The sequence below is a fragment of the Carcharodon carcharias genome, chromosome 13 (genome assembly GCF_017639515.1).
Source record: "Carcharodon carcharias isolate sCarCar2 chromosome 13, sCarCar2.pri, whole genome shotgun sequence".
Lineage (NCBI taxonomy): Eukaryota > Metazoa > Chordata > Chondrichthyes > Lamniformes > Lamnidae > Carcharodon > Carcharodon carcharias.
The window spans coordinates 60,745,882-60,759,965 of record NC_054479.1 but is presented as its reverse complement, the minus strand read 5'-3'; the positions used below and the strand labels follow the sequence as shown (position 1 = coordinate 60,759,965).

The following is a 14,084-nucleotide window of genomic DNA, read 5'->3' as shown; positions in this document are numbered from 1 at the left end:
CATCCCTTCAGCCATGTCAGCGCTGGCAGGTCTCTTCCTGTGGCTCTCCAGAAAGAAAATGTTCCTCCGGGCTCCCACTGCCTCTCTCAGAACCTCCAGAGAGGTGTTGCTGAATCATGAGGCCACTCTTCCATGATGGCTTGCTGAACACTAAACACTCTATCCAGTCTGCCAGCAGGTAAATTGATGGCTGATGTGGCCTTTTACATGGGGCTCACCACTTCTAGATCCCACCTCCTGAACTGTCCCTAATGGAGGGCAATCATGGACGTGAGCCACAAATTAGTTGCCTCCCACAAAATCCAGCCTTTTCATTCAGCAATGTCTCAATTATGAAATAAAGCTCCTTTAGCAGGCCAGCCTGCTGGCCAACCCAATAATAAAGCTACAACGATACCAGCTCAGGAGGTTGTTCTGCAAAATAAATGCAGTGTTAACTTCCCTAGTCTCGTGGACCCATATGTAATTACATGATCTAGATGTAATTTACACACTCCATTCCACCCCTGGCTCCCCACTGCATTACTGGGTTGACAATTAAAAGTAATCTACACAGAAGTTTCACTTGTATCTAATTAATCAAGGCTTTGTGACACATCTTAATGATTACTCTTAGATTTTTCATGATCAAGTGAAGTACAGTTTGCATGACTGAATAGATTTGGCAGAACAGTTTGTTTTCACTATACTGCAGACAGACAAGTTTTTAATCTCTTGTTGCCTACTGTGAACATACTGTTAGCAATGTATCACTGATATTAGTTTGTGGACGTCCACAAGGTAATGTCCTGTAGGAATGACGCAAATCAAGAGCATGATTTGCTTGCTTTTGTTCCTGTCAACTGCCAAACAATCTTTTCTATACAGGGTTAAAACATGTGTCTGCCAACAATTTGCTGGAAAAATCCAAAATAAATCTGTATTCCCTCCAGTAAGCCCATTTCTTCCTCTGTTTAAACTTTTAACCTTCTTTTCCCTTAAAAGATGCAAAGGTGTGTTTCTCAAAAACTCCCTGTGGAAAAGCATTCCCTACTCTGAACAACTGTCTGCGTAGGAAATTTCTCCTAAGCTCAATCCTTCAATTTTAGTGATCATTTTAAATCAATCCTTGTTACTGACTCCCTAACAAGAGGAGATGGTCATTTACGATTCACCCTTTCAAAACCCTTGATAGACTTGAAACCTTAGTTTTCCCTGACCCAGGAGGAATAATCGCAATATCTCAAAGTGCAACATGACCCTGTCATTGAACTTATTTTTGCCAGTCATAAGCTATGTCTTTTATGCTATACTAAAAGTCAGTGGATGCTGGGTCAAAAAACAGTAGTTCTCAAACTGGGACCCGTGGATCTTGCGGCCCTGCAGATATATTCTAAGAATCTGTTGAATGCATGCTGTCCTCCCCTTGGGCTCCGGCAATCTCTATAGTCCACTTGCCCATGCTCCTGCTCTCTCTGGGTTACTACTTGCTCCTTAATGCTCCCATAATGCTCTTGATCTCCCCATGCTCCTGCTCTCTCTCCCTGTGCTCCTGCTCTCTCTGAACTCCTGCTCTCTCCCCATCTCCCCATGCCCCTGCTCTCTCTGCGCTCCTGCTCTCACTCCCTGTGCCCCAGCTCTCTCTCTGTACTCCTGCTCTCTCCATGCTCCTGCTCTCTCCTCATGCTCCTGCTCTCTCCGTGCTCCAGCTCACTCTCTGTGCTCCTGCTCTGTCCAAGCTCCTGCTGCCTCTCCATGTTCCTGCTCGCTCTCCTTGCACCTGCTCACTCTCCCTGTGCTCCTGCTCTCTCTGAGCTCCTGCTCTCTCCTCATGCTCCTTCCTTCTCCATGCTCCTGCTCTCTCTCTGTGCTCTGGCTCTATTCCTGTGCTCCTGTTCTCTCCCCCTACCCCTGCTCTTTCTGCACTCCTGCTCTCTCTCCCTGTGTCCCAGCTCTCTCTCTGTGTTCCTGCTCTCTCCCTGTGCTCCTGCTTTCTCTCCATGCTCCTGCTCCCTCTCTGTGCTCCTGCTCTGTCTGAGCTCCTGTTGCCTCTCCATGTTCCTGCTCGCTCTCCTTGCACCTGCTCTCTCTCCCCGTGGTCCTGCTTTCTCCCCATGCTCCTGCTCTTCCTCAGTGATCCTGCTCTCTTTTTGCTCCTGTCAGGGATAGACAACATCTGCGGTGGGAAGCGGGCAAACCTACCTCTGTAATATCTATAAGTAAACATCTGTATTTTTAAAAGCATTATGAAAACTCTCTTCACATTCGGCACTTTCTTATTATGTGTATTGTCTGGTGTTATAACTTACGTTGGTCCCTGGGGATGTGCTGGTGTTTCCATGATTACTAAATTATTAGAAAAGGGTCAGTTAGCCAAAAAGTTTGAGAACCACTGAATTAGATACTCAAGACTGAGACTGATAAATTTTTGTTATGTAAGGGTATCAAGGGATATGGATCAAATGTGTATAAATGGAGTTGAGGTACAGATAAACCACGATCTAACTGAATGGTGGAGCTCCACGGCCTCCAACTAAATGGTCTCCTCCTGTTCCCATTTTACTTGGGATGGGTATTCAAGTACAACTTCAGGATGCCCCAAAGCACTTGCCAGCCAATAAAGGATTTTTGCAGTGAACTTATTCCAGGATTGTGGCCTTCCACTGCAGAGCACCTTGCAGCTAGTTCTCTGAGAAAACCAGCTCTAACAGGTGGATCAGTGGGACATTAACAGGCACAAACCCAATAATTTATTGACCTGTGTTTCAAATTGGTCCTTTCAAAATTGTTCTTAGTCCAAACAATAAAACTGGGATTGAAATCTGTGCTACGCATGTGTTTGAAATCTTTGGTAGACCGTTAATAGCATTTCCTTTGATTTCACAGCCACCAGTAAGTTCTTCAGTGCAGCCTGTGCTCCAGGGGCAGGGATCTCTTTCCCCAACCTCTGCATGCTCTGCCGTGGTAAGAAATCCTACAACAGAGACAGAAATTACTTCTGTGAAACCACTGACAATGAGCCTTACTATGGTTCCGAAGGTGCACTCAGGTACGTTATCTAAAGGGGGGCCTAACCCATGCCAACTAGACTGCTGCATGCTTCTTTCTTTTTTATTCATTCACGGGATGTGGACATCACTGGCTGGGCCAGCATTTATTGCCCATCCCTAGTTGCCCTTGAGAAGGTGGTGGTGAGCTGCCTTTTTTCTTGAACTGCTGCAGTCCATGTGGTGTAGGTACACCCACAGTGCTATTAGGAAGGGAGTTCCAGGATTTTGACCCAGCGACAGTGAAGTAACGGCAATAAATTTCCAAATCAAGATGGTGAGTGACTTGGAGGGGAATTTCCAGGTGGTGATGCTCCCGTTTATCTGCTGCCCTTGTCCTTCTAGGTGGTAGTGGTCGTGGGTTTGGAAGGTGCTGTCTAAGGAGCCTTGGTGAATTCCTGCAATGCATCTTGTAGATGGTACACAATGCTGCCGCTCTGCATCGGTGTTGAAGGGAGTGAATGTTTATTTTGTTGGACGGGGTGCCAATCAAGCAGGCTGCTTTTTCTGGATGATGTTGAGCTTCTTGAGTGTTGTTGGTGCTGCACTCATCCAGGCAATTGGAGAGTATTCCATCACACTCTTGACTTGCGCTTTGAAGATTGTGGACAGGCTTTGGGGAGTCAGGAGGTGAGTGACTCTCTGCAGAATTCCCAGCCTCTGATATGCTCCTGGAGCCACAGTATTTATATGCCTAGTCCAGTTAATTTTCTGGTCAATGCTAAGCCCCAGAATATTGATAGTCGGGGTTCAGTGATGGTTATGCCATTGAACATCAAGGGGCGATGGTTGGAATATCTCTTGTTGGAGATGGTCATTGCCTGTCACTTGTGGGGCGAGAACATTACTTGCCACTTATCAGCCCAAGCCTGAATATTGTCCATGTCTTGCTGCATATGGACAAATGCTTCAATATATGAAGAGTCGCGAATGGTAATGTACATTGTGCAATGATCAGCGAACATCCCCTCTTCTGATCTTATGATAGAAAGAAGGTCATTGATGAAACAGCTGAAGATGGTTGGGCCTAGGACACTATCCTGAGGAACACCCACTGCGATATCCTGGGACTGAGATGATTGACTTCGAACAACCACAACCATCTCCCTTATTGCTAGGTATGACTCCAACCAATGGAAAGTTTTCCCCTGATTTCCATTGACTTCAGTTTTGGTAGGACCCCTTGATGCTACACTTGGTCAAATATTGTCTTGATGTCAAGTGCACTCACCCTCACCTACCCTCTGGAGTTCAGCTTTTTTGTCCATGTTTGAATCAATGCTGTAATGAGGAAAGAAGTTGAGTGGCCCTAGCGGAACCCAAACTGAGTACCAGTGAGCAGGTTATTACTAAGCAAGTGCCACTTGATAGCAGTGTTGATGACCCCCTCCATCAGTTTACTGATGATCAAGAGTAGACTGATGAGGCAGTAATTGGCTGGGTTGGATTTGTCCTGCTTTTTGTGTGCAGGACATACCTGGGCAATTTTCCACATTGCTAGGTAGATGCCAGTATTGTAGCTGCACTGGAACAGCTTAGCTAGGGGCACAAGTTCTGGAGCACAAGTCTTCAGTACTATTGCCGGAATGTTGTCAGGGCCCATTGCCTTTGCAGTATCCAGTGCCTTCAGCCATTTCTTGATATCATGTGGAGTGAATTGAATTGACTGAAGACTAGCATCTGCGATCTGGGGACCTCAGGAGGAGACCGAGATAGATCATCCACTCAGCACACCTGGCTGAAGATTGTAGCAAATGGTTCAGGCTTATCTTTTGCACTGATGTGCTGGGCTTCCTCATCATTGAGGATGGGGATATTTGTGGAGCCTCCTCCTCCAGTGAGTTGTTTAATTGCCCACCACCATTCATGACTGGATGTGACAGGACTGCAGAGCTTAGATCTGATCTGTTGGTTGTGGAATTGCTTAGCTCTATCACTCGCTGCTTCGTCTGTTTGGCAGAATTCTGTGCTTAAAGCAGGTAGAAAGTTTCTAAGATGCTTATAATTTCTGGCATTTTCTTGCAGGTGTTTGGAAAAGGAAAATAGTGATATTGCCTTTCTAGATAGCACAGCTCTGGTCAACATCAATGGTAAGTACACTTCACATGTTTTTATTTCCTTCAAGGTTTTGTCTTACTCAAGTATTCTAGCCAGTGATTTGTCATGTACACTAGCTCCCCATATGGCAGTATCTGGTATAGTAGCAGACTGCGAGGCTGCCACAATCGCTGTGTAACAGCCTTCTCTTTGAAGAGGTTAGAAAATGTCACCAGTCAGCGGTTGACTGGCAGTCTGCTGTGGAAAGCCCTTGTTAAGTCCGATTTTGAGATTTGTGCAGTTTTGGTTGTCATAGGTTGAATATTACTGCTCTTTGAGCAGGAACAGAGGAGAGCAGTTATCAGATATTTAAATTATGGTGAAAAGGAGAATTTGGGATTTGTTCTGTTAGGAAAGAGAAGATTTGAAAATAGCAATTTAGATTTTGAAGATTACAATGGGCATTGACAGCATTGGTCCATTAAAATTAGGTGATTGGGAATAAGAAGGGAAGTCAGGTGGAACCTTTTATAGAAAGGCCAAATCTTGTGGAATTAGTCACCAAGGAAGGTATTTGAAACAAATTATCTTTTATTCAAATATCACTGCCATCGGCATCTGTACCTTTAGCTGTTTGAGTGAGGAATTCTGGAATTCCTCTCTCTCTCCCCTGTCTTTAAGAAGCTCCTTAAAAACTACCTCTAAGACCAAGTTTTTGGTCACCCATCCTAATGTCTTCTTATGTGGCAAATCTTGGAAGGGTGTCAAAAACTGAAAATGCTGGAAGCCTAAGACTCTCATCTGCTTGAGCGCCTAATAGAAACTTGGACACATGCAGCCCACAACTTTCTGAAAGAAAATCATGGTCAATCGCTTGATAAGGACTACCGGTAGGTTCAGATGTTTACATGCAGTTACTGAAGACAATAGTTTTGACCAGTTATTAGTGCTTTGATCAGAATATTGTCTGCCCTTTTATAACCAAGATTGGGTACATAGCCCAGTTGTTGAAATTAGGAACAGCTTCTTTATCAGTTGATTACATGGAGCATGGTGTCTGTATCGGTTTTGTCTGAACAAGAAATCTTGAAGTTGAGAGTTGAAATCCCATCATGGCAAATTTCAATTCATGATATCTGATCATTTGTGGGCTAGCACCAGCCAAAATTGTTATGTAATCTGCCAAATTGCTGTGGAAACCCAACTGGTTCACCAATGCCCCTTCAGTGGTAGCAGACGGGAAAAAGGGCTTTTTACCTACAGGCTGCAATGATGGGTTTTCACGCTGTATTGTCCCAATCCTGCCTCAGTAATCATGCATTCCTGGGAAAACACACCCTTTCACTGGCAGGTGGCCTACGATTTGCCCATCATACCATCACCTTGCCGCTCCCTCACGCTGGGCGCCATATTTAAAGTGCAGCCACACGTACATCTCTCAGTGCTTCTAGCCCAAAATCGCCACATGGAAGACATGGCCCAAAAGGCAAGAAGACTGCAGCCCCCTGCTTCAGTGACGTATCCTTGGGTCACCTTTTGGATGCCGTGGAGACCTGTCACGAAGTCCACTACCCCAGCTTTGGGCGAAGGCCAGCAAGCAAGGTCACGAATCCAGCATGGAAGGTGATGGCATCACTGCCCTGCAAAAGAAGATAGCCACCCAGTGCAGAAAGAGGCTGAATGATCTTCGTTCCGCCTGGGTAAGTCACTGTTCTCAGCACTTTCAACTCACATACTCACAAACCCATTACACATCCACAGGGATTTGACACCTCCAGGGACAACACCACTAATTCACACACACCCTCACATCTCCATCAAGCTCATATCCTCTCGAGCTTGCGTCCTCATCCTGTCCATGCCTTCGCTCACATAAAAGCATTCCACATAGTGCCATGCATCCTGCTCACACTCTCTCTATCTGTTTTCATGCATAAGACCATAAGACATAGGATCAGAAGTAGGCCATTCAGCCCACCGAGTCTGTTCCGCCATTCAGTGAGATCATGGCTGATCTGATAATTCTCAACTCCACTTCCCTGCCTTTTCCCCATAACCCTTGATTCCCTTACTGATTAAAAACCTGTCTATCTCAGTCTTGAAATACTTAACAACCCAACTTCTACAGCCCTATGCAGCCAAAAATTCCACAGATTCACTACTCTCTGAGAGAAGAAATTCTCCCTCACGATCCCTTACTCTGAGATTATGCCCTCTTATCCTAGACTCTCCCACAAGGGAAAACAACCTCTCAGCATCTGCCCTTGTCAAGCCCCCTAGGGCAGGATATTGATGTCGGCGATCGGAGGGATGGGGCCCGCTCGCCGACACGTAAAATGACGAGGGATGACGTCGGGCGGAACTCCCGACGTCATCACGCATCATTTCAATTTTCAGGTCGGCAGGGGCGCAGCCAAATCAGCTGTGTACCACTGACCTGTCAATGACCTATTGAGGCCATTTGGAAAGTAATTAGACTAGTTAATGGACCTGCCCGTCCAACCTTAAGGTTGGTGGGCAGGCTGGGAGCCCTGGTGGGCTTCCGTGAAAGCATGAAACCTCATCCATGGGCGGGATGAGGTTTCATGTAGGTTTTTAAAGATTTAATAAAAGTTTACTTAAAAGTGATGGATATATCCCAACTCATGTGACAGTGTGACATGAGTGCAGGGAAAGCAACTGATTGGTGAGTAGGATTGGTGAGTATTTCTAGTCTTTAAAGGAAAAGTAAGGTCTTTAGTTTTTGTTTGGATCTCTAGCCCTTTTTCCTCTCTTTTTCTTAAAAATAACTTGTTAACTATAAGATTGATTGATACTGGTGTGTAAAGAAATGAATTAGAATAAAGTGTAAAGAGCGGGGGATTTCTCAAGCGTAAAGAGCAGGGATACTAGAGCAATTAATTAATTAAAATACGATAGTGATGGCAGGATGGGTGATGTGTTGCTGCTGCAGCATGTGGGAGCTGCTGAACACCAAGGTGATCCAGAGCGAACACATCTGTAGTAAGTGTTTGCAGCTCGAGGAACTTTGGATCAGAGTTAAGGAGCTGGAGTCTGAGCTGCAGACATTGTGTCACATCAGGGAGGAGGAAAGTTACCTGGACACTTTGCTCCAGGAGGCGGTCACACCCCTCAGATTAGGTCATTCAAATTTGGGCTATGATCAAGGACAGGAGGGTGTGACTGCAGGTGAGGGAGGAATGGGGATCCAGGGGGTAGCGTTCAAGGAGCCTCGGCCCCTGCAATTGTCCAACAATTACAAGGTTCTTGCAAGCTGTGAAGATGAGAGCAGAGACTGCAGGGAGGATGAGTGAACTGACTACGGCACCGTGGTACAGAGAGCCATTCAAGTGTGGGGAGGAAATAGGAATGTAGTAGTGGTAGGGGCCAGTATAACTAGGGGGATAGATAATTTTTTCTGCAACCATGAGCATGAGTTCCAAAGGCTGCATTGCCTGCCTGATGCCAGGGTTAAGGACATCTCCTCAGGGCTGGAGAGGAACTTGGAGTGGAAGGGGAGGGATCCAGTTGTCATTATCCACGTTGGTATCAATGACATTGGTAGGGCTAGAAAGGAGGTTCTGCTGAAAGAATTTGAACAGATAGGAGCTAAATTAAAAAGCAGAACCTCTAAGGTAATAATCCCGGGATTACTACCTGAGCCATGGGTAAACTGGCATGGAGTAAGTAAAGTCAGGAAGTTAAATGCATGGCTCAAAGATTGGTGTGGGAAGAATGGGTTTCAGTTCATGGGGAATTGACACCAATACTGGGGTAGAAGGGAGCTATTCTGGTGGGATGGGCTTCACTTGAATCGCGCTGGGACCAGTATCCTGGTGAATCGAATAACTAGGGCTGTAGAGAGGGCTTTAAACTAAATAGAAGGGGTGAAGGGTCCGGAGAGGGGATACATAGGTTTACAAAGCAATAGGGTATGGCAGCTTTGCAGGGCAGCTATTTAGGTAATGATACCCAGAATGCGACAGGAAGGAACAGAGTGTACAAACATAAAAAAAGCAGCAAATAGGGACAGAGGGGGAAAAAATTGTAATAAGGCAAAATTAATGGCCCTTTTCTTAAATGCACATAGTATTTGGAACAAAATAAATGAATTAATGGCACAAATAGAGGTTAATGGGTATGATCTTATAGCCATATGTGACATGTTAGAAATTAGTTTGAAAATGGTTTATTTTTTTTAATGACGGATCAAAACCTCCTCCCACCCATGGATGAGGGCTTGCAAAAACTCCAAAGGCCACTTGGCCTTTTCGCCTGCTCGCCACCCATAATGTTGGACATGCAGTGAAAAATGTACTTCAATTAGATCTTTAATGGCCTTAATAGGCCTGTTAATTGTTGGCAGGCATGCTGTCATCTTCCGTGCGTGCCTGCTGACCAAAATATCGCGTGTCATTTTATGCTTGTTCAGGAATGTTCTGACCATGGTTACAAGGAGATCAAAGTTGGGAACTAAATATTCAGGGGTATGTGATTTTTAGAAAGGAAGGGAAGGGTGGTGGAGTAGCTTTGTTATTATCAGATGGAATAAGTACGATAGCAAGAAATGATCTTGGATCGAAAGATGTAGAATCCACATGGGTGGAGGTAAGGAATAACAAGGGGAAGAAGACACTGGTGGGAGTAGTCTATAGGTTCCCCAACAGTAGCTATCAGGAGATAATGAGGGCATGTAAAGAAGGCAGTACATTAATCATGGCTGATTTTAACCTTCATGTAGTTGTGAAAATCAAATTGATAGAGGTGGCAAGAGCAAGAATTCATGGAGTGTATCCAGGACAGTTTCTGAGAACAATACATTATGGACCAAACCAGGGATCAGGCTATTTTGGATCTGGTAATGTGTAATGAGGCAGGTTTAATAAATGGTCTCAGGGTAAAAGATGCCCTAGGAAACAGAGACCATAACATGGTAGAATTTAGCATTCAGTTTGAGAGTGAGAACCTTGGGTTGGAAACAACTGTGCTAAACTTAAATAAGGGTAATTGCAAAGGAATAAGGGCAGAGTTAGCTGGAGTTGACTGGGAAAGCAATTTAGCAGAAAAGACAGTTAATGAACGATGGCAGATGTTTTAAGAAAATAGTTCACGACTCTCAACAAAGATATATCCCAGTGAGGAAGAATGATTCAAGGAAAGGGATCAAACAACCATGGTTAACCAAGGAAGTTAAGGACAGTATCAAATTGAAAGAAAAAAACATAAAATGTGGTAAAGATTAGTGGTAAGCCAGAGGATTGAGAAAGTTTTAAAAGACAACAAAAGATGACCAAGAAATAATGAGGGAGAAAATAAACTTTGAGGGTAAACCAGCAAGTAATATAAAGACTGATAGTAAGAGCTTCTTTAAATAAATAAGAAGGGAGAGAGAGGCCAAAGTGAACATAGTTCCCTTAGGGAATGAGGCTGGGGAAATAATAATGGGGAACCAGGAAATGGCAAAGGAGTCGAATAAATACTTTGCATCAGTCTTCACGGTAGAAGACACTAATAGCATTCCAAAAATACTAAATAATCTAGCAAAGGAGGAGGAAATAAATACAATAATTATCACTAGAGAAAAAGTACTCGGGAAACTAATGGGGCAAAAGGCCGATAAGTACCCTGGACCTGATGGGTTGTATCCTAGGATATTAAAAGAAGTAGCTACAGAGATAGTGGATACACTGGTAGGAATCTTCCAAGAACACTTCGATCCTGGAAAATTCCCAGAGGATTAGAAAACTGCCAATATAACACCCTTATTCAGAAAAAGGGGGAGACAAAAAACAGGTAACTATAGGCCACTTAGCTTAACATCTGTCATTGGGAAAATGTTAGTGTCTATTTTAAAAGGTATAATAGCAGAGCATTTAGAAATGCGTAATATAATCAAGCAGAGTCAGCATGGCTTCATGAAGGGGAAATCATGCCTGACAAATTTATTAGAATTCTTTGAGGAGGTGACAAACAGGATAGATAAAGGGGAACCAGTAGATGTAATATATCTGGATTTCCAAAAGACATTTGATAAGGTGCCATACATAAGGCTACTTAATAAGATAAGAGCCCATGATGTTGGGGGTAGTATATTAGCATGGATAGAGGATTGACTAACTAATAGAAGACAGAGAGTTGGGATAAGAGGGGCATTTTTAGGACGGCAACCTGTAACTAGTGGAATGCCATAGGGGTCAGTGCTGGGGCCACAATTATTTACAATATATATTAATGACATGGATCAGGGAAGTGAATGTACTATCGCCAAGTTCATGGATGACACAAAAATAGGTGGGAAGACAAGTGGCGAGGATGACACAAAGTGTCTACAGAGAGATTTGGCAAAAACTTGGCAGGTGGAATATAATGTGGGAAAATGTGAGGCTATGCACTATGGCTGGAAGGTCTTAGGCAATGACCTTTCTTCATTGCAACACTGCAATGGCTGCCTCAAGCTTCAGTGCATCCCTTAATATGTAGTCCTAGACCTTGAAATGTGCCAGTCTGAAACACAAGGTCAGGAAAAGTCTTTGCACTGTAAGACCAACAAGTTTTGGGCAGCCAAAAGAGCGTCGTTCACGGAGTTGATGATCCTCCAGCTGCAGCTGGTGTTTGGCTTGGTGTGTGCCCTTGGGAACAGCCTAAAGAGCACAGAGTCCTGTGTCATAGAGCTGCTTGGGATGAACCTTGATAAAGACCACTGCATCTCTCTCCAGACCTTTGCAAAGGCACATTCCATGAGGAGGTGGACTGTGGCCCCTTCCCCACCACAGCCATCTTGAGGGGCTAGTGTACTGGTGAACCGAATAACTAGGGCTGTAGAGAGGGCTTGAACTAAACAGAGGAGGGGAGGCTTCTGGCAAGGGGGTATGTAGGGCTTACAAGGCAAAACCACATGGCAGCCTTGCAGGGCAGCTTTTTAGATAATGATATCCAGGGTGTGACAGGAAGGGACAGAGTGTATAAACATTTAAAAAAAGTAGCAATAAGGGTCAAAAGGGGGAAAATGGTAAAAAAGCAAAAATAATGGCTCTTTATTTAAATGCATGTAGTCTTTGGAATAAAATAAATGAATTAACAGCACAAATAGAGGTTAAGGGCCTGATCTTATAGCCATTATGGAGACACAGTTGCAAGGAGATTGAAGCTGGGAACTAAATATTCAGGGCTATGTGACTTTCGAATGGACAGGCAGGAAGGAAAGGGTGGTGGGATAGCTTTGTTAGTAGGAGGTGGAATAAGTACGATAGCAAGAAAGGATCTTGGATCAGAAGATGTAGAATCCATATGGGTGGAGGTAAGTAATCACAAAGGGAAGAAGACACTGGTGGGAGTAGTCTATAGGCCCCCTGACAGTAGCTATACTGTAGGACAGAGAATAAATCAGGTGATAATGAGGGCATGTTAAAAAGGCAGTACATTAATCATGGGTGGCTTTAATCTTCATGTAGATTGAGAAAATCAAATTGAGAGAGGTAGCCATGAGCAAGAATTCATAGAGTGTATTTGGGACAGTTTCTTAGAACAATATCTTGTGAATCGAACCGGGGTTTAGGCTATTTTGGATCTGGTAATGTGTAATGAGGCACGTTTTGTAAATAATCTCAGAGTAAAGCATCCCCTAGGAAATGGTGACCATAATATGGTAGAATTTAGCATTCAGCTTGAGAATGAGAAACGTAGGTCAGAAACAACTGTACTAAACTCACCTAAGGGTAATTACAATGGAATGAGGGCAGAGTTGGCTGGAGTGGACTGGGAAAGCAGTTTAGCAGAAAAGACGGTTGATGAACAATGGCAGACGTTTAAGAAAATAGTTCATGACTCTCAACAAAGATATATCCCAATGAGGAACAAGGATTATAAGAAGGGGATAAACCAACCATGGTTAACCAAGGAAGTTAAGGGCAGTATCAAATTGAAAGAAAAAATATACAATATGGCCAACATTAGTGGTAAGTCAGAGGATTGGGAAAGTTTTAAAAACAACAAAAGATGATCAAAAAATAATAAAGAGGGAGAAACTAAACTTTGAGGGTAAACTAGCAAGTAATATAAAAACAGATAGTAAGAACTACTTTAAATATTTTAAAAGGAAGAGAGAGGCCAACATGAACATAGACCCCTTAGAGAATGAAGCTGGGGAAATAATAATGGGGAACCAGGAAATGGCAGATGAGTCGAATAAATACTTTGCATCAGTCTTCACGGTAGAAGACACTAATAGCATTCCAAAAATACTAAATAATCAAGGGACAAAATGAAGGGAAGAAATAAATACAATAACTATCTCTAGAGAAAAAGTACTAGGCCAACTAATGGGGTTAAAGGCTGATATGTCCCCTGGACCTGAGGGGTTGCATCCTACGATATTAAAGGAAGTAGTTACAGAGATGTTGGATGCACTGGTTCTAATCTTCCAAGAATCCTTAGATTCTGGAGAAGTCCCAGAGGATTGGAGAACAGCCAATGTAACACCCTTATTCAAAAAGAGAGGGAGACAAAAAAACAGGTACCTATGGGCCACTTAGCTTAACATCTGTCATTGGGAATATTTTGGAGTCTATTATAAAGAGGTAACAGCAGAGCATTGAGAAATACATAATCTAATCAAGCAGAGTCAGCATGGCTTCATGAAGGGGAAATCATGCCTAACAATTTATTAGAATTCTTTGAGGAGGTAACAAGCAAGATAGATAAAGGGGAATCAGTAGATGTAATATGTTTGGATTTCCAAAAGGCGTTTGACGAGGTACCACACATAAGGCTACTTAATAAGATAAGGTATTCGGGGTAGGATATTAGCATGGATAGAGGATTGGCTAACTAATAGAAGACAGAGAGTTGGGATAAGGGGGGCATTTTTGGGATAGCAACCTGTAGCTAGTGGAGTCCCACAGAGGTCAGTGCTGGGGCCTCAGTTATTTACAATATATATTGATCACTTAGATAAGAGAAGTGAATGTACTATTGCCAAGTTACGGTTGACACGAAAATAGGTCGGAAGGCAAGTGATGAGGA

General features: G+C 43.6%; 1 protein-coding gene across 1 annotated transcript in view; it reads left to right on the top strand.

The window, feature by feature from the left end:
* The window catches only part of zgc:172271 (uncharacterized protein LOC100000381 homolog), a 205,809-nt gene that overhangs the window by 40,243 nt on the left and 151,482 nt on the right, over window positions 1-14,084 (top strand). Inside the window, exons 5-6 of the mRNA XM_041202044.1 lie at window positions 2,866-3,028; window positions 5,052-5,116. Of these exons, the coding sequence (XP_041057978.1) occupies window positions 2,866-3,028; window positions 5,052-5,116 (228 nt within the window). The remainder of the gene's footprint in view (window positions 1-2,865; window positions 3,029-5,051; window positions 5,117-14,084) is intronic.